Genomic DNA, 26,430 nt, shown 5'->3' with positions numbered 1-26,430 from the left:
TTCTCCTTCTTCCAACATATGCTGATGATAGCCCTAAATGCAATGGCTCCTACCCACTCAGGTAGATTAGCCAAGAGCCGGACGAAAATTCGAAAACCTATTAGAAGTATATGAATTTGGGAACATGTCTTCATTTATTTCTTTATTTAGACATTTATTTTCAAGTACTACTACTCCTAAATAGAATTTCGGCAGAGTAAATTACGTAATCCAATAGATCGACATGGTTAAATGAAATACAGATAAGCCCAAAACAAGAAAATAATAATAAAAGTGACTAAAAACATCATCAGTTAGCGCATTCGATTCTTATATGGTCCTCGGGAAAAATTTATATTGAAAAGCATCTATTTTAGTTTGAAAAAAGCGATGGACAAATTATGTCGCCAAATGTGTTGCATATCCACTAGAATAATTTATGGGGTAACAAATGTCTGCGTATTACTATCAGTTCATTAGATGAAACAATCAGTTGTAGCAGATAAACCGATTTCACTCTTGAACTGGTTTTAAGTCCGCTTTGGATAGAAGTTACAGAGATGCACTCAAAGTAATTGAAAACGGAACGAGCTGCCACAATTGTATTTTTCTGTCTTGTGTATGATAGACTTGGCAAAGGGGTCTTAATGCTGCGTAATCAAAGGTTCGTATGATAATTGTCGAAAATGCGAGTAGACGAAAAGTTGGTGTGGAAAGTTTTAGCGCTGATCGGAGGAAGAACAGTTCGCAATTAGCTTTGATGATGAAAGAATAAATGTATTTGCTGTATTTTCAGTAATTACAAAGCCATAACCCTTGTACTATGTAACCATAACCATTGTAGCCATTACCTTTGTAGAGCGTAACTTGAGAAAGCTATTGAAAATGAAGCAGGTTGAGAATGAAAGAAATGCTCATGAATGCTCTTTTTGAAGGTTACTGACATCTGTCGTTCCTCGCACCATTTTATGATGTTTTGAAACAAATTATTCAATATTTTCTCAACCGTAAGTGAACTTATTTGTGAATAGATGATACAGACGTTATATTATAGAATATATTTGATAGGATCATCTTGCTCAGTATCAAAAATAAACAAAATAAATACTGTGGCACCAAAATACCGCCCCGTGGAATACCAGCGATAACGGCAAGCTTGCTTGATCTGTGTTCATATACTCGTACCACTGCGTATCTTTAGATACGCTAAAATGTATCTTCAATGATAGGAGGTCATAAATGCAGCAATTATTCTTAAATACTTTCCTGCGCGACATTGTATCGAACAACTTCCACATACCATGAAATTGGCATTAGTCAGAATAACTTCATTAATGCAATAGCGAAATTATGAGGTGTACGCCCCGGCTGTGTAAAGGCACCAAACACTTTCCTGAAACAACGTTCCCAGCAACTGAGTATAATGTATCTCATGAAGAGTATAGAAATAGGGGTTTCTGCAAAATTCCTTTTAGAATTGTGAATGCTGTTGAGGTTAGATAATTCGGGTGATAGTGTGCAACGCCTTGTATGTTATCACACCTGTAAAGCGGTATTATTATGGCAGTTCTCCACTCACTCGGTGTCTGGCAACCACATACAACTTTATGAAATATGACGCAATCGCATTTTTGAAACACATGGCCTTGTCAGAAAATAGAGATTGCCTTACGTAGCTATTAGGAGCAGGTTAAATAAGCGTTCACGTCGATCGATTACAGGTCATGGAACGGATGAAATGAGGCATGAAAACTTAGTAATAAAACATTATCCTATTTAGCAACGAATTTCAAATGTTCAGAAAACGTAGTACAAATTTCTTGGGCTGGATGAGTTTCAGCGTGATTCATTTTAAAGACATGAAGTACAGTTGTAGAAAGAAAAATTGATCTTCAAGAGCTCTCGCAAGATGCTGAAATGATATTTGACAGCACAGCACCAAAAATCCTACACGAATCAACGCAGTGCTCACGTATACATGTGCATATATATATATATATATATATATATATATATATATATATATATATATATATATATATATATATATATATATATATATATATATATATATATATATATAGTTGCAAAACGCCATTGCAAGTAAAATACGCGGGAAGCGGGAGTGCCGTTGTTCCTACAAGTTCCATGATTATTTTTGTACCTTGGTGATTATTAAACAGCCCCTTAGCCCTCTCCGGAGACCGTAACAGACTGGTTGACGGTGCGGCGTCAGACTGAGACGAACCCAACGACGGACGTTCTACTCCCTGGACTTCGCCGCAGTCTTCGCCTTGCCAGACTTCCGCTTCGGCCATCGAGATGATGTCCCAAGTCCAGACCCCTGATGTGGTGGGGGCAACTCCTACGAGTTCCTTGCCGTTCTATCGAGTGCCACCGAAATTTGGCGGGACCTCAGTATAAGACGTCGACGAGTGGCTCAAGAGCTACAAGCGGGTGAGCAGAAAGAATGGCTGGGAATCAGTAGCGCAGTTCAGTCATGCTCTGTTTTCGCTAACACCACTTTCATGTGGTATGAGAGCCAGGTGGACATGTTCACAACGTGGGAACCTTTTGTTGAGAAAGTGGAGAAGTGCATCTGCCATTCTAACGCAAAGAAAAAAGCGAGTGGAGCAGACATTGACTCAGAGGGCACGCCTTCCAGGGGAGACATCTACCACATATGCAGAAGAAATTGTCAAGTTGTGCAAGATACTGAATCCCAGTATGCCTGACGAGGACAAGATTGGACACGTTTTTAAGGCGATAGTAGAAGACGTGTAGAATTTCCTTATTTGCAAAGAGAACCTGAACTCCATGTCCGAAGTAAGGCAGCATTGTCAGACATTCTACCGCTGCAGATGCGGCGGATAGCTCCGAAATTTGGCCGTCTGTCGAACGTCCCAACAGTGGCCAGTGCCGATACAATGTCGCCTACTGACCTCTCGTCGAAAATACGGCAGATTGTAAGAGAAGAATTGCTTCGATGCCAGTGAATCTCTCATTGCCCCGGTGGCTTTCAGGACGTGTATGCAACAAAAACAGAAAGCACGCGAACGGCGGCCGCTCCGGCCCCATGGCAGCCATCAGTTAATGCAGCAGATGTCGTCGATGAATAACAGGGAACAGTGCGATCTGGGCACTCATATCGACCACCCTTCAATTACGAAGACGTTTTCGCCCATCATGTTTGTTTCAACGAACGTCGGCTGGCTACCCTCCCAATGAAGAGCGGTACTACCATTCGCTTCTCTCTGAGAGGCCTGGTTACTCCGAGCTGCCGTAGGTCTCGACCCCTTCTGGTGTGCTACATCTGTGGCGTCCCGGGTTCACGTATAGATGTAACCTCGCGCTTTTGCAACTACCGCCCTTCATACCAGTGAGAGCTCTTGCATATGCCTTTCCAGCCTTTCGACCGCCCGTTCTCTACGCCAATGCCACCACGCACACCTCCCGGGTTACGCTACCCCTTGCTAGCCCCTGTCGAAGCTTAATGCCGCAGCGAGCTCGCCGTGCTCTATGATCCCCATCGCCGCGGCGAGGCACGCAGTCACTGTTTCCGGAAAACTACTCGGTGCGGCCAATGGGGATGAGGCCGCAAGATACCACGCACTATTGACACATATACCCCCGTCGGTGTTTGTGCTTAAGAACAAAGTTCATGTACTTGTTGATGACGTACGTACCATGGCACTTGTGGATGCAGGCGCGACAATATCGGCGATGAGCGTCAATTTTAAGAGGCGTCTTGGACTGAAAGTGACGTTTTCTTGAAACCGTGGTGCGACATTCCGTGGTGTGAGCGGTGACGCATTGCGTCCTGTGGGAATCTGTACTGCGGACGTGTATTTGTGGGGCAGTGTTTCCCATAGAATTCGCGGTTCTTGCACGATCCACACATGACGTTATTTTACGAATCGTTTTTTTTTATTTCTTTTTTTTTTTTGCGGGGGCGCGAGGCGATCTGTTGACTTAGACGCAGGAACCGTTACGTCCGCGGTAGTTTCCCAGCTGCGCTCTCGGAGAATTCATCACGTGATGAATGCATCTTTGTTGTCTCCGAAGACATGGTGGTTCCTGCATTTTCTGCTGTGTGCTTTCCAGTAATCTCTTCTAGTTATGTCCTTGCGATGTTTGATGCCACGATGGAACCGATTCAATTGACTTGTGTGAAAAAAAATATTTAGTTCCCCATAGCGTAGTGTCTGAGTCGAAGGACGCGCAAGTGTGTGGACCATCAACAGTTCAATGGCGCCTGCAGCGTCGCCTCGTGGCATGAAACTGGCTGTATGGAAACCCAAATCCTCTGCGATGCTGGTTGCGTTTGTCGCTGCTAAAGACGGGAATGAACATCTAGATTCTCAAAGTTCAGAAGATTCACACCTTCTACAAATGATCAGCAAGTCACTTAGTCAAAGCGAATGTCATACACTCCTGGGCGTTCTCTCGAAGCACTAGAAAGTGTTCGACTTTACGAGAACCAACAAAATTCCGGCGTCTCGCATGCTTTATCGAATCAACACTGCTTCGGCGCATCCCACACAGCAGAAACCTTACAGAGTGGCACCATCAGAGCGCAGCATCATTAACGAGCAAGCGCAAGCGATGGTAGGAAAGGGAGTAATTCAAGAATCGGCAATTCTTGTGAAAAATAAATATGGTACGTGGAGATTCTGCGTCGATTACCGCCGACTGAATTCCGTTACCAAGAGAGACGTCAACCGCTACCCTTTATTGATGACGTCATCGACTGTCTGCATTCCGCTTCCTACTTCCATGAATGTGAGAGCAGGTTACTGGCAAATTCCGATGCATCAAGCTGACAAGAAAAAGATGGTATTCATTACGCCTGACGGGTTGTACGAATTCAACCTGATGCAGTTCCGATGGTGCAAGACGTCGGAGACATTCTAAATATTCATGGATACTATTCTGCACGGTTTGAAATGGCAGATTTGTATGTGATAACTTGACGATCTCGTAGTTTTTGGACGCACACTTTATGAGCGCAACACTCGTCTCTATTGTGTGCTCGACTGCATCGAAAAGGCTGGTCTCGAGCTGAACTTATAAAAAAAAATACCGTTTTTATGAGCGCCAAACTGTGGTGTTAGAACATCGCGTCGATGAAGATAGCATTAGACCCGACCAACAGAAGACGGCAGCCGTTAAATTGTTTGAGCAACCTAAATCAGTCAAAGGGTCGTAGCTTCGTAGGGCTCTCTGCTCATATTTCCGGCGGTTCATACCCGATTGCCCGGATGTCGTTCACCTATTGACAAATCTTCTGCGTAAGAACAATCCGTTTCAGTGGACCCCTGAGTGTGAAGCCACTTTTCGCAAGCTGAAGTTTTTGTTAACTTCACAGCCAATAGTACGACACTTCCATCCTTCGTCACCAACAGAGATTCACACAGATGAAAGTGGCATCGGCATCGGTGCCGTCCTCGTTCAGCGCTCTATGAACAACGAACATGCTGTCGCGTACGCAAGCCGTTCTTTAAGCAAACCTGAACGGAACTACACTGTGACGGAACACGAATGCCTAGCAGTAGTATCTGCCATGCAGCGGTTTCGATCGTACGTCTATGGTCGCCCGTTCACCATCGTCAGAGATCATCATTCTCTGTGTTGGCTGGTCAATCTTCCTGACCCGTCCGGTCGCTTCGCGTGATGGGCCCTTCGTCTACCGGAATATGTGTTCACTATTTCGTACAAAAGTGGCCTTCGACACACTGACGCGGATTGCCTTTCTAGTATGCCACTACGTACGACGGATTGTGACGCCAACAACTTTGATCACCTTATCGTTTCCCATTCGCCTGAGTTTCCCAATTCCTTGACTCTCGCCGCAGAGCAGCGCTAAGAGCCAAGCTTGAATGCTCTTTTTTCTGTCACACAAGGGCCTATAACCGCAAGTCGACTTTGCGTCCGTGATTCTACAAAATTTGTAACCTGCACTCATAACGTTGTCTACGCCATTCCACTTTCGTGCGTAAGAAGGTATGTTGGTCAAACCGGCAGATGCATCAATGAGAGATTAAAAGATCATCGATATAAGGTCACTAGGGTAATCTCGGGTCATTTGAGTGTTCGTTGCAGAGATTCTTCCTGCCAACCCATGTTTGAAACTACTTTGATTCTGTATAGGGCTCATTGCATGAGGAGAAGGATGGTTGTAGAGGCCTCCGAAATTGCAAAATTAGAGGAAAGGTGTGTGAGCAAGCCATCAGTGTCGCTATCTGAAAAGGAGATACAATTACTCGGTTTATTTTTGTAACTATTGCAGTATATCTTTTCACCAGGCCTTGCACACGAGTACGGTTAATCGAAATACACCACTGAATGTTATACTTTTGTTGTCACGTTTGTTTCGGCTAGTACGGCATATATTTATCGATGTGTGCGAAAATAAAAACCTATAGTTGATAGTTAAGTGCTGTCTCTGTGTATCTGCTTCTTTCTACGTCCTCGTTCTGTTGCGGTTATACACTCTATCATGGATTCTAACTAACTAGCCCACCAACGTGTTTTAACCAGGCGTAGGCGCTCATTTATTAAATTGTTTTGCGAGACCTTCGCGTCACGATTTCTTCATAAACTTTTGTTTTCCTTGGGTACGTTGAAGTACATTGCTCCCGCGCTCTTGCCAACTGCGTTGGTGGTTCTACTTCCACACATGCACACGAAGCTCAAGGGCTTGTTCATTGTCGGCCGCTAGTCCCCGCGTGCGTGAGACTAGGGTAGACGAAGGTTTACAGAATGTTGGTGGTGGACCACGGGCATAGAGAAAGGAATATAACAAGAGCGGACATTCGCCTAAAAGTGGTAGCAGGAAATAAGTCATGCTATAGTATTAACACCGACTGTTTGGTGCCGTGAGTATCGAAAAAAAAAGAATGTGAACTGAGATTCACAGAAATTGTTTTAGATTGTGTTATTTTTTCCCAGGAAAAGTATCTGCGCAAAAATTAAACTTTGGTGCTTACTTTCGTTGCCTAGCGACAGGCCAATCGGCGAAGGCCGAGCTAGATGCATCCGTCATTCGTCAGACACACCGCCGAAGCGAGAGACACCGGCCGCGCATTTGAGCGTTGGCCTGTTGGATCACTTGCTGCCCGTTTTTATATTTTTGGATTTAGCCTGGTTTGGTGGGCTCCAGGCGAATTCTTGCGTTTCTTCTGAACTTCGAAATGGCACCGCTGCACTATTGGACTATGGGAAGGTGAGAAATCTTGTTCGACAGTCTGCGACGCATTTCAAGCAATTAGGCTTACGGCACGGCACCTAGGCTCGACTAGTGACGCAGTTAACGAAAAGCAGCGCGGCCATCGTGGCGCAGTTAATTTGAATTAATTAATAGTATTGGGAGATGTCTGCGACGCTTTCTATGAGCCCCAATACTACTTTAACTTATTTCGGAAGGCATTGGCATGCTTGTCGCACAGGGTGCTGTGACGCAATTTCGCGCATACTGAATCTTGCTGCGACAAGTTTTGGCGCTTTCTCTGGCTCCCAACATTACTGTAACTAATTTCCTTAGTTTTTGCGGTACTTCACAAGCATAGTGAGCGCTGCTGGCGCTGTGACGCGGTTAGCGAAAAGCACCTCGGCTGTGATGCGCAGTTTCGCGCTTTAATGCACTGATTACACAAGTTCCTGGCGCTTTCTTTAATGTCCAACATAGCTGAAAATTATTTTAGGTACTTTTATTTTGTTGCTTATGAGGCACCCTTGCCGCACCTGTCGTGACACAGTGAAAAGTAGCCAGGTCGTGGTGACAGTTTGGCGCGTACTGAATCTTACTGCGACAAGTTTGTGACAATTATGGCCCCGCAACAATTTAAGCCTTCTTTCGGACTCACGCTTGTCGAAAACGCGACAAGCAACTGTCATGAGTGATATCACGGGAGTGTGTTGCTTGCGCCAGCAGAACGTGCAAAAGATAATGCCAAGGAGCTCAAATGCCAAGAACTAATAACTCCGGAATTCCGTCTTCTGAACGGCACCTACGTATTTATCTTGAGTGCGAGTCGAAGGAATTCTACGAGCGTCCAGCACGGTCTGGCTGAGAGCCGGTATTGTGGCCGCCTGTTTATTCGCAGCGTACTATATCGCGTCGGTTCTAGCCAAGTTCTGGAAATGCGCAGTAGCCCGTGTATTCGTGCCAATAAAGTGCAGGAACTAAGGCACGGGAAGAGGGGAATGCTTGGAAATAGAATGTTTTCGTGGTATATACGGTATTGTTTGGGATGTGTAGGGTATATTCTACACCGTGTGTGTAAATAGAAACTGCTTTTGTTTGTAATGCCGCCCATTCACCACTGTCGCACGCTGCGCCTCTACACGCATTATTCTTACATGTTAATGCCAAAATAATACTTGCAATTTAATTTTTTCAGCGGACGTCGTCTGGTGGAGCTTCCTACGGAAACTACTGCTGCTTACCTGGTGGCACAACGTTCGATGAATGCACAAAAAGCCCGCAAGGAGCATTTATGAAGAATAAAATAAACATTTCCTCATTACAGAAGGCGTCTTGCGTCTGTGTGAAATTGCACGTTGCACATATTCGACGGCGGTTTGTGAAGATCGTTCGGAATCAATTTTACTTAATAATACGATTACGCGCGCAGAGCGCTTGCGGTTGAGCTGCAGAAGAGAAAAAAAACAAACAGCGGAGCCGTCGTGACGCGTACCAGCCAGTACTCAAAACGCGCGCGCACAAAACCGAAACCGCAAGTCTGGTTGAGGAATTAACGCCGACGGCTTGGTGCGCTGCAGTCAATTGGGCCGCTGGGCTCTATGGGAATGTCCGCTCTTGCTGTATTCCTTTCTCTATGCTACGGGCCAGTATCTGCTTTCAATTGCGATAGCTATTATACGGATAATCCAGGAACATTTATGCCGTCGCCGTGATGCCCTGTATAAAGTCAAACGGCGATAAGAATGCCGCCGCACGCCGTATGTTCTATGTGCGATTGAAAGCGGGTGAGTGTGACCCAACGATCGCGCTTCGATTTCGCGCACGCAAGGTAGAAAAGCGGGGACGAAGGGCGCTCTCTTCGGTCGCGCGCAAGGAACCGGGCGAAGGGAGGAAAGGTAGAGGGGAAGGGGGGGGACGTTGTACTTCGGTAGACCCTGCATGGCGCGGCCGCAAGTTATCGCGTGAGCTTTATCTTAAGGGTGATCTGTTTTGGGGGAAAATCTGTGTGGGCCGACGGCTCGTAGCTGTCTGTGTGCTGTGTTCTCGCCGCGCTGTTTTCGTTGAAGCGATAAAACTCAAAAAGTAACTTCACTCGATGCTGCTGCTGCATTTTCTCAGGCCAGCCTTTCCACAGTCAGTGTCGGCGGTCCTCAAGTATGATGTGTTCTCTGCGCACTGAAACCGTGCCTGTTAATTTGTTAGTAAGCGAGTGCTTACCAGTTTATAGGACGGATAAAACTACTATCCTTATCTGTTATGGCTGTCTACTAATTTTCTATAGGAATCGAATCTTCACCTCTAGGGCGACACTGCCACCTTTTTTCTGGACCTCTCATCCGACATGTTCTGTTTGACAGGTGTAATTGTGTCTTGAGCTGCCCTGCGCACAGTTCCACTGCCGGAATACAAACACTTTACATCATTCAGACACCGCGTGGTTGTGTTGGCATGCGGGCATACCCCACCAGATAACGACGCCCGCCCAAAACTGCACTATTAGGCTATTGAAAAAAAAAATGCTAAAGAGTGGAGCGCGCTCTATGAATTTGTTATAATAAAAACAGCAACAGCGCAATACAGGACGACCGAGTAAAAAGCACAGGACACAGCGCCAACTAGCAACCAAATGCTTTATTTGCAGAAGCAGCATGTGAAGACATCATTGAATGTGACATAAAGAACAGAAAGAGAAGGATAAGCGTCAGTTCGAGTTCTTTTGTTCAGAGTGTGAGGGACGCAGAACTGACGCACGCGTCGCAACTTTTGAATACGCAAAATGCCTCAAACATTTCCCGCGCATGCTTTCACTCTATCTGCCACTTCTCTCGCACTTTTAAAAATCGGGGGGCAACCGCACGTGTTACAGTAGGCCGCCCGATGACTGTACAGGTTTTGTTTTAGTGAAGCGGCATGCTCGCGCAGGCGATCATTAATGCACCTCCCCGTTTGTCGATATAGCAACGTTTCCAAACGAGATGGATTTTATAGACGCCCTGCGTTGTAAAGTACATGAGGACGCGAACATGATTCGTATAGCAAATTTCTGCGCGAGACAGTATCCACCCTGTTGACTATTTTGCGCAGCCCCGTCAGTTTATTAGGGGTATTGCACACCACCCTCACTCCTGCATTGGCCGCAATTTTCATAATGTTAGACAAACACGGTGTACATGAGAAATGACGGCAAGCCTAGATCTCGAAGGCGGTGACTGCGTAGTTTGTTTTCCGGCGTTCTTTAAATATTTTACAAGGCCACCAGCAACATTGCACAACCCGCTGGTCGGGTAGCCTGTTGACGTTAGTCTGTGGACTTTTGCTGAAAAGCTCTGCTTAACAGAGTGCTCGCACGAGCGCTTGAGAGAAGCTCGCCAACATGTTTTAGCGAGGCCTCGTTTTACGAGTTCCGAGTGTGCAGACAAAAACGGAGAAGCCCTTTCTTTGATCGAGACGAGTAGCTGCAGCACACGCGATGAGGTTTAAAAACGATAGCACTGTTTCGATACCTTAAAGGGTCATTGGTGGGTTCTTCCGTTGTTAATGCAACATCCTTCATTATTTTCCTGAAGCCGTCAGTAATTGTCTTGGAGGTTACCTCCGTGTCACAGGGGTCAACTGGATAAAATACTATAATGTCGTCAACAAAGCGGAATATTCTTAAGGTTGTAAGCGAGTAAGCCCCTGTCACAGCGTGCCAACAAAATGTGACTAAGTATGGGTGCCAAACATGAACCCATAAACACTCCCTGCTTTTGAATTAAAAGCTTATTGTCATGACAAATGAATGTGGATTTTAGGTAGTAAGTGCGTATTTCCATGAAGCTGCCGACACTCGTTCCACAGACGTTTTGAAACTTAACCACCCCTTGCTTATCGATGCAATCACCAACTTCCTCTAAAATCAGGTTATTTGGTAACGAATAGTACAAGTCTTTGACATCAATGGATGGCATCATCTAATTATTAAGAAGAGCGAAATAATTGGCAGATATAGCGAAAAGCGTGCGCGGGAAATCTTTGAGGCAATTTGCATATTCAAAAGTGGCGAATCTTGCGTCAGTCTTCGTCCCTCACGCTCTAAACAAAAGAACTGGATTATCTCCGTGGCTGACGCTTATCCTTCTTCTCCTTGTTTGTCTGTTCTTTATATCACATTCAATGATATCTTTATATGCTGCTTCTGCAAATAATGCATCTGGGTGCTAGTCAACGCTCCGTCCTGTGCTCTTTACTCGCTCGTCCTGTATTGCAATGTTCCTGTTTTTATTCTAAAGATCAATCAACCAGCCCCATTGAACCCACTGCTAACTCTAAGGATTGCTTTCAAGGTATACCAGCATATTTGTAGAAGACAAGAGAAAGCTTTTATATGCTTACTTGTACACTATGTTAGGGCGCAAACGTACACAACCGCCAATAATATATATGGAAAGGTTGCAGAAACGAGGGTTTTAAATAACTTTCTTATATAATATCTGCATATATTACCAGCTCAAATACCATTGCATAGCGCACAATGTTTTGGCGCATCAATTCCACAAGACATAGGCGAGAACAAGAACCACTGCTAATCGCCAGCAGTGGTCTAAATCAGGTAATTATAATCATCAAAGATTGACATTGCGCATGATAGGCAAAACAGATGTAACCTATCGAAAGTAAGCAGAGTTCAGTCCACAGTCGCGAAGTCCGCCCTTGGTGGCAAGGAACAAGAGAAAATACACGTGAGCACTAGCTGTCACTGCTGCTAGTCTACACAAAAGAGGTATTTTCCTTCGCACAAAGAGTGACTTGTTGAGCGCCACGCATAGTAGTAGTGCCTACAGTACGTGTCTGCGAACGCTCCGGCACTGCGAATGTGGCTGGTTGGCTGGGCGTCATTTCATCCACGGCAATTACACTAGCACTGGGCAATCTTGTCCGCTGTACATTTCGCTGCCACGGAGGCAACCGAAGGCAGCCCCGAACTGCCTGAACGTCTTCACCGGAACGTTGCACTTGTACTGTGCGTCAGGAGTACTGCATTGGTACAGGCACCAGAAGATGAACAGCATCTGCCTCTCCGTGATGTCTAGGTGGCCTACGAGCCTCATTTCCGTCCCTTGCCGGTCGATCGGTGCATGGAACGCGCTGTAAACAATTCTTAGTGATACCGCTCGCTTCAAGAGCGCCCGCGCGTTTGTAGCATCGGTTAAGTTCGGCGGCAGTGATTCCACAAAGCACAAGGTCTTCGCCTCGAAATCAGCTCGCGTCTCGTTGTCTGCTCCCAGGAGGGCCGCGAACAGAAAATCGACGAAGGCGGCGGCGATCTCGCTTCCTAGCACACCGTAGTTGGTGGCGTCTAAGGCTTGGGTGCTGTACACGGGCGCTTCGAATGCCATCGGTAGAAACTCGAAACCAGCCTTGTCATTGAAATAGTAGATGACTCGGGGTACCTCATCACTCCCCAGGTTTCCTTTCATCATAATCTCCATGTCAGACCGCCGTGTGGCGCTCGTAGCGGCTGCGATGTTCTCCCATACGTTCTCGCTCATGTCTGGAAACTGGCTGTACGCGGCGTTGAGCGTTCTGTCTTCTAGTTCCTTCAATATTCGCAGGGCGTCGTCCGGGTGGCTGTCCGCGCTCAGCATTGGAACGGCCGGGAGCAGCGGTCTCCCAAGCGTATCGTTTATGTTCGCGCGGATTGAGGCCCGGATGTTATGCATCATGGCGGAGACGCCTTTGATCACTCCGTCGGTGTGTTGCTGCTTCATGTGTCTGGCGTAGAACGCGAGACCGTAGTAGTTGTGTGCGAGCGTGGAGCAAAGCTTAGCGTGGCCTGGAGCGACTTCCTTGACACTCTGGTATGAGAAGCGGACCAGGTCCCGGTTTGCCAGCTGCGATGCCACCTGAACCACGCACCAGCCGACGTAGTAGGCTGTTCGCTCTTCTCCTTCTTTTTTGGTGAATTCAAAGAAGGCGGCGAAGAACGCAGCGTTATGGATTCTGAACGTGTATTCCGCGTTATACACAGACATCGCCGTAGTGTTGCCCAGCATGCGCAGTTCTTGCTGCCAGACATGGTTGGGAAAGACGTTCCCCGCCAGGGCCACGATGTCGTCCAAGCTTGCATTGTCCAATGATTTCGAATTGACAGGCGCGTAGAATGGAAAGAGCTGTGAGATGGCGCTGGACTCGAGTGTGAGCATCTCCGCGTATGGAAGCTCCTGCAGGTGGACAGAGGTGCGAGAACAAGGAGAGGATAGTAATTGATTTATGCAGCCGTGGTTGCTTACGAATTGTAGCCGGTGAGTTTGTAAGACGCTTCCATTTTATATGAATTACCAGGATTACTGCAGTCTCAAGATATTTCCCCAAGTGCGGGAACAAATACATGGGCGTTCAAGTTTCTTTTCTGCTTGGGTGCATTAAACAGCGTTTTATCAAAAAAGTAAGTGGAAGAACAGCGCATTTTTATGGCTACTTTGATGGTGCATATCACCAAAGTCGTGTCATTCTGGAAACTCATTACAAATGGATACGCATTAAAACACAGCCGCTACAATCCGCATATTGCCATATGTGGCGTAAGATATTAAATTAGGATGTTCATTAGGGACGTTTAGTTCTTTATTTGAATAAATGTGTCGATACGTCGTGCATGTAATGTCCGCCTCTGTGAATAACCTAGCTCAAGAACAGGAATTTTGTTATCTGCAACAAGCAATTCTTAAAAATTCCATAAAACCCGAATATGATCACCCTGATGTATAGCTTTCCTTACTTGTGTGTGTTTTCGTTACTTTCTGTGTTCGCGAGTAGCAATTACTTGCACGCTTTGGCCTGCGTCGCAGCGCATTTAGCAGGCATGCTACACATCATGCGAGTCTTCTGACATGGCTAAGAACTCCAGCTACAATTTTTCAATTCTTTTTACCGCACACTACGCTGCTCAATTTCGTGATTGGTGACAGCAGTGTCCTAAAGTTAGTAAGGGCAGACCGCAGGCTCTCAGAAACATTCGCAAAGATTAGTTTTATATGGTGCTTCACATAAAACAAACGCAATTATAGTAAAGCTGAGGTCACGCATGTGGTACCAGACCAACTCACGGAAAAAAGCATTTCACATTGCTTTTTACTTAGATTAGCTTAGTGCCAGCAAGCACCATCACTAGACAATATGCTCATGTTGCTCCACTTAGACGACGCACTGTGATGTCCTTTATCTCCGTTAGTTGTTGAACTGCAATGAGTAATTTTGGCAACACACGACTTTTTTTTTACTTTTGGAAATAGGCACTTTGTGCATTTTACTAGTGGTAGTCACTATCGAAAAACGCGCGGACATGATGTACCACTGCAAGCACCGATAGCTGCGATGGCGCACTTTCCGGCCGCTTAATACTTTGATAGCTCAATGGATTCTCAACTAGTTTCCCTTCTCGACTTCACCGCCGTGCGATGCGCACAACTGCCGGAAAGAAATGAATGGAGAATGAATGCCGGAAATGGATGGAGAAGAAATGCCGGAAGGAATGAATGGAGGAGAGAGAAGTTGGCCGCGCCTAAAGCAATGCAAGACAGGAGTCGGTGCCCCTGTTTATATTATGCTATGCGTCCAGTTCTCGCAAGCAAAAAAAAAAAAAAAGACACGGACATTCAACTGCGAGTCAGTTGAACATTCGGCTTAACATTCGGCTTAACACTCGGCTTAGTTCACTCAGCGAACACAATACCGAAGGTGCTGTGATCTTGATGGAATGTTCGACGTAACGCACTCGATCACGAATGCTGAATGTATAGTGTTTAGTTCCTTACAGCTGATGATTAACATGTGCATCTGATTTGACAATTGATTTATTTTGATATTCGAGTAACTCGAGCGATATTTAATTACACCGTTATTTGAATGACTAACAAGAGTATGCGCTAAACATCAAGTTATCACCACACCTATCTTTCGAGTGAGTCTGGGGTGTCTTCTTTGAAAGATTTATTGTCAGTCCATCACCTTTCTTTTTTTGTTTTTTCATGTTCCTGTAGAGCCCATTTCTTCCGACATTGTCGCAAAGATTAAAGTCCTCTTTTATGTAATGCCCCCGACCCTATCAGGCGAATATAATGGAAATAAAATGAAATAATTTGTGAGTGAACGGACTATAGAAGTGTCGTGACAACCTTCGAATTTAGTTTTCGCATTCCCCTAACAAGAAAATAAAGTTGACTTCGAAGTACAATTTTCTGCAGTTCTTTATATTACGTTCAGAATGAGACTCAAGCAAGCTATGTATTTAATGGGAAACCCATCGGAGTGCAAGTAATAAGAGTGTGCGCTTAGGATCGGGCGCATTTCGCTGCGCGTGACTGACCTGCCCTCCTGACCGAGCAAACGCCTGCACCATTCTGTCGTAGTAGTCGGCGTAGTAGGATCTCTGCGCTACGGCTTTCAACATGTCGTTCCTCTTTGCCAGCACGTCGCGGTACAACGCGTCGGGCTTCACTTCAAGTCTGCCCTCACGGTGCACGAGGAATTGGAGGGGACTGGCCCAGTTCCAAGCGGCCGTCATGAGGAACAGCGTACGCAGGAGGTTGGGGGAGTTGCTGAGCTCCGGCCACGTGACGCCAGCGTCGAGCAGGAGTTCCTTGACGGTCTCCAGATGGTCTATCTCCGCGTTAGAAACGCGAAAGCACGACCTGTAGAACATGACGGCTTTCTGCGCGGCGGTCTGGCCAGTTCGGGGCACGGTGGTAGTGAGTGCCTCCGCGTACACCTTCTCGAAGAAGCTGCAAAACATAGAGAACGCAAAGGATAAAATCCTCTTTGCGAAAAGAAAGCGCCAGTAGGCACTGTCAGAAGTTGCGACACAAAGGTAGATTTGGGCGGCCACAAATTCAAACTCGTCGGTGCGCTTCTAGAGTATTTGCACTTTCTGTGCGTTCTTTTGATTACGACTGACTGATGGCGCGTCCTCCAACATCGTGTACCCTATTTCTGTCCGTAATATTTCTGCACGTTTTATGTCAGTATTGTGTTTAGCCGTGCCTCATTGATTTTCTAGGAAAACACCGCTCAACTTTCCAGAGCACGCGAGGGCAGAGCCTGCGCTTGCGTATGCGCTTCCTGTAGTTGCGTTCCCGGTGCGACCAATATGTTGTCCCGGAAATAACCCGATCAGCCTGATATGTTTTCTGATAAGTGGAAAGGAATCATGGGGTTATACTTGTCAAAGCCACGATCTGATAATGAGGCACGCCATAGTGGGGGACACCGGAAATTTGGACTACCCGGGGTCCTGTAACATTTACCTAAATCTCAGTACACATGCGCTTTCGCATTTCGCTCTCATCGAAATGCGGCCACCGTGGCCAGGATTCGACCCGGTAACCACGTGCTTAGCAGCGCTCCTATAGCGCGATAGCTTTAGGACCCTGCTCTCACAGAATAACTTCAAGTACGGCTACGCTGAGTTGATCATATTTGAGGTTCGTCGTTGTTTTTAATGCGAAGCATACTTTGGCTTATCTCAGGTACTTTCCTGTATATGTATAGGCTTCTGTCTCGCATCCATTCTGGCCTCTTTAACAAAACAAGTTTAAGTGTCAGATGGTTAGATTTCCCCTACGCGCGATACAAGCGTGTGCTGTAAAACCGTTCGACACGTAATTCAAGACACAAATATAAACCATTTGGACTCGAATCAATAATTTTTTTTCGCTTCGACGTGATTTTAGTTCAGGTTTGAAGGGTTGTAGCCGACGGACAGACAGACCGACGGACATATTTACTGGGTGAATCGCGTAAAATGCTTACATATCCAAATTACGGCAGAACTCATATTATGGTACCTACCGACGCTAATGCAAATAGCGAGGAACGTCGCGACACTTCGTAGTTCTACAGTGACATTTACATAGTACCTGTAGTGGTAATTCTGGTGCACCCGTTGCTTCAGCTCTCTTCCCGTTTTGCTATGGCTCTCGCTTATTAAGGGCGCTCAAGACTAGAAAATGTACTATAGGCAAATGCCAATTCATTGCCGTGTGCAAGGGTCCCTCACTTTTGAAGTATGAAGAATAATTGTGAGTTAAAAGTTGGAGTAGCACTGAGTTTATAGAGTCTGTAAGTGCCTATTTCCGTGGATTGCGCCTGTAAATGCCTATTTTTGCTTTTAGCACCTGAAAATGGATTTTCGGGGCACTCTTGTTGCGAGAATAATTTTAAGAACACTCCCAGCCAGTTCTCGCCATACAACGCACTTATTGCCGTGAGGTTCCGCCTGAATAACAGTTGCGATGAAACCGCACCCTGCAAGATTTGATCTGTGAGAAAGCGTGCGAGGGTCAGGCAAGAAGGATGGTGGCTTCGCACACGATGTCTTGTCGTTCGCACAAGAATAGTAGTAGAGAGGGGAGGTAGCCCAGAAGAGTGCGCGTATCCTCCTCTTTCTCGGTTGCAGTTTGACATGGTGCGCCGATGCGCACCATGTTATGACAGCTCATCTGAATTCCGCAATCGACCATCAACCAACCCGGCTCCTCTTTAAAAAATGTTGCCTACCGTAGAGCTCTCCCCCACAGTTCAGCGGCTTTCTTACCGCATTTTGTGTTTTGTGTGCTTGCTCCACTAGATGCATCAGTGCAAGCAAAGACGTTTCGCTAGGGAATATACACTGTGCATGCTCATAATGTTATGACACGGCTGCGCTACCTTGATTGACTAAAACTTGGCCTCTCGACTGCACAGTAAATTCTTGTGAAGCGATGGCTTCCACAATACAGCTGGTGCTTTCAAGTGTCACAGGGTAACCCTGCATTAATTTTTGCCTTGAAATTGGGCTATATGTATTCCACGTATAAAGCATATCATTGCTTGCGAGCAGTTTATAGCGCTTGTGATGGCTCCTGTAGTGACATTAGGCTCGTAAAACCCCACATGTAAAGTGCCTGAACTTGCTGCCTCTAGTCATAATGACGGCGCCAGGACGACGACTTTATGCTGCCAACGCAGTGAGGACCATGGTTTAAGAAAGAAGAAATTGCGTCGACGGAACGACAAAGGCGGTGTGACAACAACGGCCTGACGAGAATAGGATGACGGTTCTTAAATGATGACGATAGCGTAACGACCACAGACAGCGTGACGATGATGACAAAATGAGGAGACGATGCCTACGATGAGCTAATGACGACGATAGCGTGATTACCACGGTATGATGACAATCAGATAACGAAGCTTAAATGATGATGACACGACTGTGACAACACGATACGACGACAGTACGACAAGGACGGCAAAATTAGGATTGATTGATGCAAGCATTCTTGCGGATAATGATGAGTAAGGAAAGACGTTGATGCAATAAAAAACGTTGTATGAGGACAATGGGATGGTACTATGGGACTGATTACCAGTGTGTGACGACGACGGCGTGAACACGAGGCCATGACGAGAGCGGGAAGACGTAGCTAGAATGACGATGATAGAACCGCGGCGGCAACACCACTGCATGACAAAGAATGCATGTGACGGCTGTATAATGACGAGACAATGACGACGAGTGCATGACAAAACTAGGAGGATAAGGGGATGAAGACGAGTTTACAATGAAGATGGCGTGATGACGACTGAATCACGAAGAGTGCATGATGACGATGCATGACAAGGACATAATGACGAGAGTCGGGTGAGGAAGCTGGAGTGACAACGATAGATTGACCACGACTGCATCACGACCCCCGCGTGGCAACGAAATGGGACAATGGATGACGACGATGAAGTGATGACGACAGTATGACGGCAACATGATATCAAAGCTGAAATGACGAGGATGGCACGATCACGGACCATGCAAGATAGCCACTGTCTAACGACGACCCAGTGACTACGATGGCATGACCACGGTGGCATAATCACTATTAAACGACGACAGCGTAATTACAATAGAGTGAAAAAGGATTGACGTTGGTGGAACTACGAAAGCAGTGTCGCGTCGGTTACATGACGTCGATAGGATAACGTAACCAAAGTGACGACGGCATTGCGAAAATGGTATGACGACGACTATGTGACTACGATAGAGTGGTGGTGATGGCATGCCAATAGCCGGGTAACGAAGATGGAACGACCACGATGACGTCACGACTAAAATATGACATTGATTGCATGGTGATGGCACAATGAGGACGGTGGCAATACAAAGAAATGAGGACATTAGAGTGACGAGGAGTGTATGCCGACAATGGTGTGACGAAGGCTTTGCGCGAAGCCTGTACGACGAAGATGACGTAAAAAAGCGGGATGACGATAGTAGGATGAGGAAGTTGGAGTGCCGACGATGGAACGGCCACGACGGCACCACGACGGTGCTATGACAACGAATGCATTACAACTCTATAACAATGACAATGATGGCGTTATTACGCTGACATGACTACAGCCGGTATAGTGACAAAGCTGGAATGACGACGATGCAAGTACAACGAACTGTAGTACGGTAGATAGTTGGGCGAGTCGGTACATCTGCATTATTATTACTTACAGCGCGCACTAAAGTACAACATACACATCACGAAAACGAGCACACATCTAGTGAGCCAATATATTAAAAACTTCGACCACTTGGTCACCGTAGAAGGAGTGACAACGATGTCATGACGAGTGCCATATCATGAAGCTGGAATGACGACGACCGACAGCCTAGACGGCATCACAATCACGAGCCCATAACTTGTTACCCAAGCTAGTCGACAACTTTGAGCAATGGGTCAGAGTAGGAGTGCAGACAGACGGACGGACATTAAAAACGACTCAAGAATGCAAGGAGTGCTCATCGCATAGAAACCATCTCACTATGAATGTCAACGCTAAGGCGATGATCACTGAAGGAATTTAGCGACAATCCGTAGTATCAGCGCTGAAACGTGCTATCGATGAGGTCATTGCGCAGCTGCGTGCCTCCCGCGCGCTTCCCGATATACACACTGCGTGGTCTGCATGATCTCCGCGTGTCGCGTTTGTTAATTTATTCAGATAATAATTTCCGAGTGTGTATAACGTGCCTCTTTTCAGTACACCATGCGATAATTTTAAAACGATGTATTATTGGCGATAACTTTCTGGAAAATTCGATGAGTTTCCTGTTGTACGTATGTTCACGCCAACTTAGGTCAATCAGTAGCAGTGGCGTAGCAACGGGGGCGGGGGGCATGCCGGGGGGCCGTGGGCCCCGGGTGCAAGGGGCCAGTGGGTAGGGGGGGTGTCATATACGTCTGAAGACACTCCTCTTTCCGCCGGCTTGACTGGGCGCAAATGGCAAAGTATGCTTCGGCATTGAGTAGCCCGAGCTCATGTACCCGATGCGTTGTGCATTAGAATTGTCGGCTGTAGCTCTATCAACACCCCATGAAATAATTGCACGAATGTGCGGGCTAAAAAATTTAATTCGCAAAATGATCGCTGAACTACTCGCCTTAGCGAAACGTTTAATCTGGGGTGCCCTCGTGCCGTGCGTTCATGCTGGGAGCAGGCGTCGCTAAACCTACAGTCGGGCGTTGTAAGGCGTTGAGGCTCTTGGGTCCCTCTTCCGTTCAGAATGCGCAGCGAAGACGAACAAAGACACCAGCAAGAGGGCGTTCGACGAGCGCGCCCGGCGCCCGCGGCGAAGTGTTCGTTAAGAGCGACATTGCATTCAGTGCGGCCGTCAAAAGTCGCGAATGGGATTCTCTGGATGGTCATCAGACTCTGCGCGGCCGAAGAGCGCTGCCGATCTCGCGATTCTTCGGTCTCCGTGAAGAATGGAATCTCCATCGCTTTGCGCTTCTATGAGCGCACGTTAATGTTTTCGGCTCGTCGTCAAGAACCCAATGACTTGTGTTTTGCACAGCGCAAATGAACGGCGTCGGTCAACGAAGAACATCACCGGGTTCGTGTCGACAGAACCTTGATGACGATGGACTTCCTCCGGTGCCCGGTGAATATACGCTTGACCTATGTGAACTGGCTAGTTGGTTACAGATAACTTTAGAGTCATAAGCTTTGCTAGCAGAGTCCAATTTTGTATATACTTGATCATTGTGTTTAGTTTTGTTGTAACCTAATTCAATCGCTTTTGTGCTTTATGTGTTTACCAAGGTAGCCGGACGTACACGTGCAGATTTATGTCTACTGTTCCTTCGTATTTACGGCACGCTATATTGTGTTGTTGCCTAGCCGTGATACTGCTTTCATCTACAGAAGTGAAGTCGCCTTGTCAGTATTGCGAACTACCAGCTCTTGTGGGCCTAATACTGCGCTTTGAGCATGTCCGACCTGCCTCTTTATTTAAGCGGGTTTTTCTGGGACATTGCCGCACGGCTGTCACAGATAAATGGTATAAATGAATGTTCTTCCTTTGTTCCGTAGGATAAAAATGGAAAAGCGCCGACCCAGCGGGACTGGGTCGGCGCTTTTCAATCCATGGCTGGGTCAATTAAAAAATATGTGAAGACTTCATTGCGTCTGCCCACGAATGACGCCGAAGAGGTTGGTGCGAGAATATGCCCATGCGAGGAAGGGGAGCGGCAAAACGAAGACTGCTTGCAACCCACTACATCTATGCCTCTTGACGCCCACGAGCTGTTTGTGGACAGACCAGTTGATTAGTTGGAATCAGACGCATGCAGAGGTGCAGGAACGCAGCAGCTAGACGACGCATCTCAGAATTTCGAAGCCAGTATATTTATGCACACTGGGGCAGACCCGATACATCAGCCCGATGCTTCTCAAACCCGCATTCTTGGTGACGGCCAAGTGGAGATGGTCAGACAAGAGCCACAATACATGCAGCCCAGCTCAGCACAAGAAGGCGAGGACCATGTGACGTCATCTAGGGGCACTAAAGCTCAAGCATTATCGAACTACAGAAAGACGACCGACGTACTTAAAGATGACATGTACTCTGACATAGGTACGTGGGCTATACCCATCCCAGATGACATCAGAGTAAGTTTAGTACGTAAAGGAAGTGAGCCGATACAAAACAAAGACGGTCCATTCCCTGGTGTAACGACATAATTAGGGTGCAGTAAAACGTTTAGCAGGCATTTAGCGAAGTCGTGGTTCTGCAAAATATCCGCAGATGGCAGCCAAGTTCTGAAAACCTGGATGGTGTACTCAAAGTCAACAAATTTGATTTACTGCTTCTGCTGCAAACTCCTCGAAGAAGGACAAGCTGCAGGTGCCTGCTTCATCTCCGGGTTCAATTGCTGGTGGAAGTTGAACCCTAGGGTAGCGGAAGGATTATGGCCGTGCGAATGACACGTCTATCCTAGACGTTTTGGAAGAAACGTTTAATGAATTTGAAATAGCATCAAACCGCGAAAGTGTAGAAGAACTATGGGACCGACCTAAAGGCATAATCAAATACTGCATAGATCATTTTGTCCCCACACGTATAAAGAAATCAAAGCAAAGAAATCCATGGATTTCTAGGAACATCATACATCTTAAGCGTAAGATAAAAAGATGAAGGAAGGAAAAAAAGCAGGGCAACAGAACATTCAACAACCAAACAAATGCTGAAATCTGCATTGGTGGAGTCTTCAATGCAGATTTCAAAGATTTCTTCAAACATTCTTCAATAAAACGCTTACAAAGTTCCTCAAATGCTCGCCACTACAGTTTTGGTGGTATTTCACAGATAGAAAGGATGAACTAGAACAGATAGCGGGTGGCGATGTAGTCGTGACAGAAAAAAAAGATATTGCAAACGTACTTAATCAGTTCTTCCAATCAGTTTTCACCAAGGATAGATGTGATAGTGACGATGATCCTTTAGTCTGCGCAATACAATACCCAATGGAAGACCTACGCATTACAAGGGAGGGCGTGTTTCAACATTTGCTTACGTTGGACGCAAAAAAATCGTGTGGCCGAGATGAAATACCGACGGCATTTCTTCAACGGTACGCTGAATGGATGTCGTATTATTTGCAGCTTTTATTCGACAAATCTTTGCGGGATCATTCAGTACCTCAGGACTGGCGTGATGCCACCGTCATTCCGATATTTAAAAGTGGCAATTGACTATGTGCAAACAACTATAGACCAGTCTCGCTCACTTCTGTGTGCTGTAAAGTCCTAGAGCCTGCAATAGCTAGACATATTCTGTATTTCTTAGAACAAAACAATGTATTATGCCCAGTTCAGCACGGGTTCCGATCTGGCCTTTCGACAGTGACACAGTTAATCGAAACTGTACATGACCTTAGTAAAGCTATAGATGAATGCCAACAGATAGATGTTGTATGTATAGACTTTACGAAGGCATTTGATAAAGTTGCACATCATAAGCTGCTTTCCAAATTGAGAAGCCTAGGAATTTGTGAAAATATAGTATTGTGGATTCAGGCATATTTAACAGACCGTTATCAAAGGGTCAGAATCGGAAAAAATGAATCAGGAAGTGTGAAGTTGTGTCTGGAGTGCCACAGGGGTCTGTTTTAGGTCCGCTTTTGTTTTTATTGTATATTAATGATATTCCATCTAATGTTGATCCGCCTATAAAAATTAAACTATTTGCCGATGATTGCTTAATTTACACGCGTGTAACCTGCGCGGAAGATCTGATTAAACTAAACAGCTGCGTGCAATCATTAAACTCGTGGTGCCAAAGTTGGGGCATGGTAATTAATTTTAAAAAATCTACATACACTCACGTAAGTAAGAAACAGAACTTTATCAGATTTGAATATAATATAGGAGAAAATTCCTTGGTCGAGGTACAGAGTTTCCGACATTTAGGGGTGACAGTGACGCATAGTCTAGACTGGCGTATTCACATTAAGAATATCTGTTCGAAGGCTAACCAAAAGCTCTGCTTCCTTAGGAGAAAGCTTCCAGATACGACTAAAGAAATTAAATTGGTCGCCTACAAAACGTTTATACGACCAGTTCTGGAATATGCGAGTGCTGTGTGGAGCCCTAACCAAAAATGCTCAAAAAAGAAGGTGGAAAGGATTCAGTGGGTTGCAGCACGCTTTATATGCTCCAAGTATCGCCGCACTGACTCGGTTACAGCGATGATACAGCAGTGTGAATTATAAACGCTGGAAATGAGAAGAATAAAACATAGACTCAAACTTTTTTTCCAGATAATGCAAGGGGCATTAAAAATAAACAAAGAACATTATGTGAAAGCGCCTATAAAACGTGGTTCAAGAAAAAACCACAGCAGGGTACTACAACCTATTAACACACGTACGGATGTATATCGGTATTCCTTTTTTCCTGATGCAATTGAACTATGGAACTAACTGCCAAGTGATGTTGTGGAGAGTGTGAACGTGCAACAATTTGAGCTGGGTGTCGATATGTTTTTGAGAAATGGTGTACAAATTTTGAATTCTGATTCATGATTGCTCATTGAAGTGCTTATGAAATGTATATGTTCTCCTTCCCTCCCTGTAACGACCGTCACTGGAGGGTTAACAGTATGACCAAATAAATAAATAAATAAACACGAGTCGTCGGTGTCGCACATGTCCTGCTACGAGCGATGGAGGACAATGGACGTCAGTCTCAAGCATGACCGAACACTGGATGCGGCCTTTCAACGAGAGGAGGCGGAGAGAACACGCTGGAGAGACATGCTGCACCGCCTTCTGGACATAGTCTTATTTCTGGCGAAAATGAACCTTCCTCTCCGCGGGCACAGAGAAAACATGGAGTCGGACAACAGAGGCAATTTTCTTGAACTGGTGAAATTTCTTTCGAATTACGACACAATTTTGAAGGAACATTTCACGAAAGTTTAGGCTGCCATCCCTTCCGGCGGAAGGGGGACCTCACACCTGTCGCCTCAAACGAAGAATGAGTTTATCCAACTCTTCGGCAGACACGTGAAGATCGAAATTGTAAAAAATTCAAGGAGGCTAAATATTTTGGCATTTTGTTCGATAACACACCAGACGTTTCGCATGTGGGCCAAATGTGTCAGGTAATAAGGTACGTGTGCATTAATGACGGCGAAGTCACAGTAAAAGAATCATTCTTAGGCTTTTTTCCAATAGAAGGAAACACTGCTGCTGAGATTACAAAAAGTATTCTGAAACAGCTCGAAGACGACGGATTGGACATAAGCTTTTGTCGCAGTCAAGGGTATGACAACGCAGCAGTAATGGCCGGAGTTCACACTGGCGTGCAGGCCAGAATCGAAGAAGTCAATCCAAAGGCCCTGTTTGTGCCATGCGCGAATCATTCCCTGAACCTTTGTGGCCTGCATTCATTTGAAAGCGTTAACGCATGCGTGACATTTTTTGGAACTTTGGAAGCTATGTACAAGTTTTTTTCGAGCTAGCCTCAACGATGGAAATTACTGAAGGATGCTGGCGTGGCACTGACAGTCAAAAATCTCAGCGAGACGAAGTGGAGCGCTCACTACGAGGCAGTGCGTGCAGCAGGAAGGAGCCACGGGCAGATAATCTCGACGCTGGAAGCACTGCAGGATGCCAAGTTCAGCGTAGAAACGAGGAGGGGCGCATTGAGTTTGATTGCTGCTGTGTGCAACTTTTCCTTTCTAAGTTTTTTGTATTTTTGGTCGGACGTTCTACAAGAAGTTAACGAAACACAGAAGTACCTCCAGACTGCAGGAATCAGCCTCCAGCACTGCAGCCTTAAGCTCAAATCGTTACTGATGTTCCTGGTAGAGCAGCACGTTGAAGTTGTGGAAAAGGCCATCGCCCAAGCCACGGCAAAATGTGAGGAAATGGGGATTGAGGTACAACAACGGGTTAGATATCGCAAGAAGATGTCAGGAGAAAGAGCAGGGGACGCTGGCCTCATCTTAATAGAACAGACCAGAAGGGCAATATTTCAATGCCTTGATCGTTTTCAGAGAGCTGGACACCCGACCCAAGGCTATGGAGAAAGCAACATTAGTTTTCAGCATCATTGAGCCTGTTTCCAAGATCTTTGAAAGTGTAGAAACGCTTCAAACGCTGACGTCGTCTTACTGAAATATATGACAAATTTTAAGGGGAAGAAATGGTCCTAGAGATTTTCCGGCTGCGAAGGCACATCAAGGCCGCTGGAAATCGCCTTCAAGTCACGACGATATGGACCGCACAACAGTTCCTCGAATTTATTGCCAAATGGAACTTCTTTCAGTCCCTCCCTTATCTTACCGTTATCTTTCGCTTGTTCCTCACGATCTGCGTGTCAGTTGCATCATGCGAGAAGAACTTTTCCAAGTTAAAGCTGATCAAAACATCCCTGCGCTCCACTATGAG

General features: G+C 46.0%; 1 protein-coding gene across 3 annotated transcripts in view; it reads right to left on the bottom strand.

Moving 5' to 3' along the window:
• Positions 1 to 11,637: 11,637 nt before the first annotated feature.
• Positions 11,638 to 26,430, bottom strand: part of LOC135918254 (endothelin-converting enzyme 2-like) — a 99,428-nt gene continuing 84,635 nt past the window's right edge. For all 3 annotated transcript variants that reach the window (XM_070532830.1, XM_065451921.2, XM_070532831.1), the window contains exons 9-10: positions 15,534 to 15,948; positions 11,638 to 13,389 (exon numbers count right to left, since the gene is read on the bottom strand). In XM_070532830.1, coding sequence (XP_070388931.1) covers positions 12,079 to 13,389; positions 15,534 to 15,948 — 1,726 coding nt within the window. In that variant the 3' untranslated portion in view covers positions 11,638 to 12,078. The remainder of the gene's footprint in view (positions 13,390 to 15,533; positions 15,949 to 26,430) is intronic.

Source organism: Dermacentor albipictus, chromosome 2, assembly GCF_038994185.2.
Source record: "Dermacentor albipictus isolate Rhodes 1998 colony chromosome 2, USDA_Dalb.pri_finalv2, whole genome shotgun sequence".
Taxonomy (NCBI): Eukaryota; Metazoa; Arthropoda; class Arachnida; order Ixodida; family Ixodidae; genus Dermacentor; species Dermacentor albipictus.
This window is presented reverse-complemented; position numbering and strand designations above follow the sequence as displayed.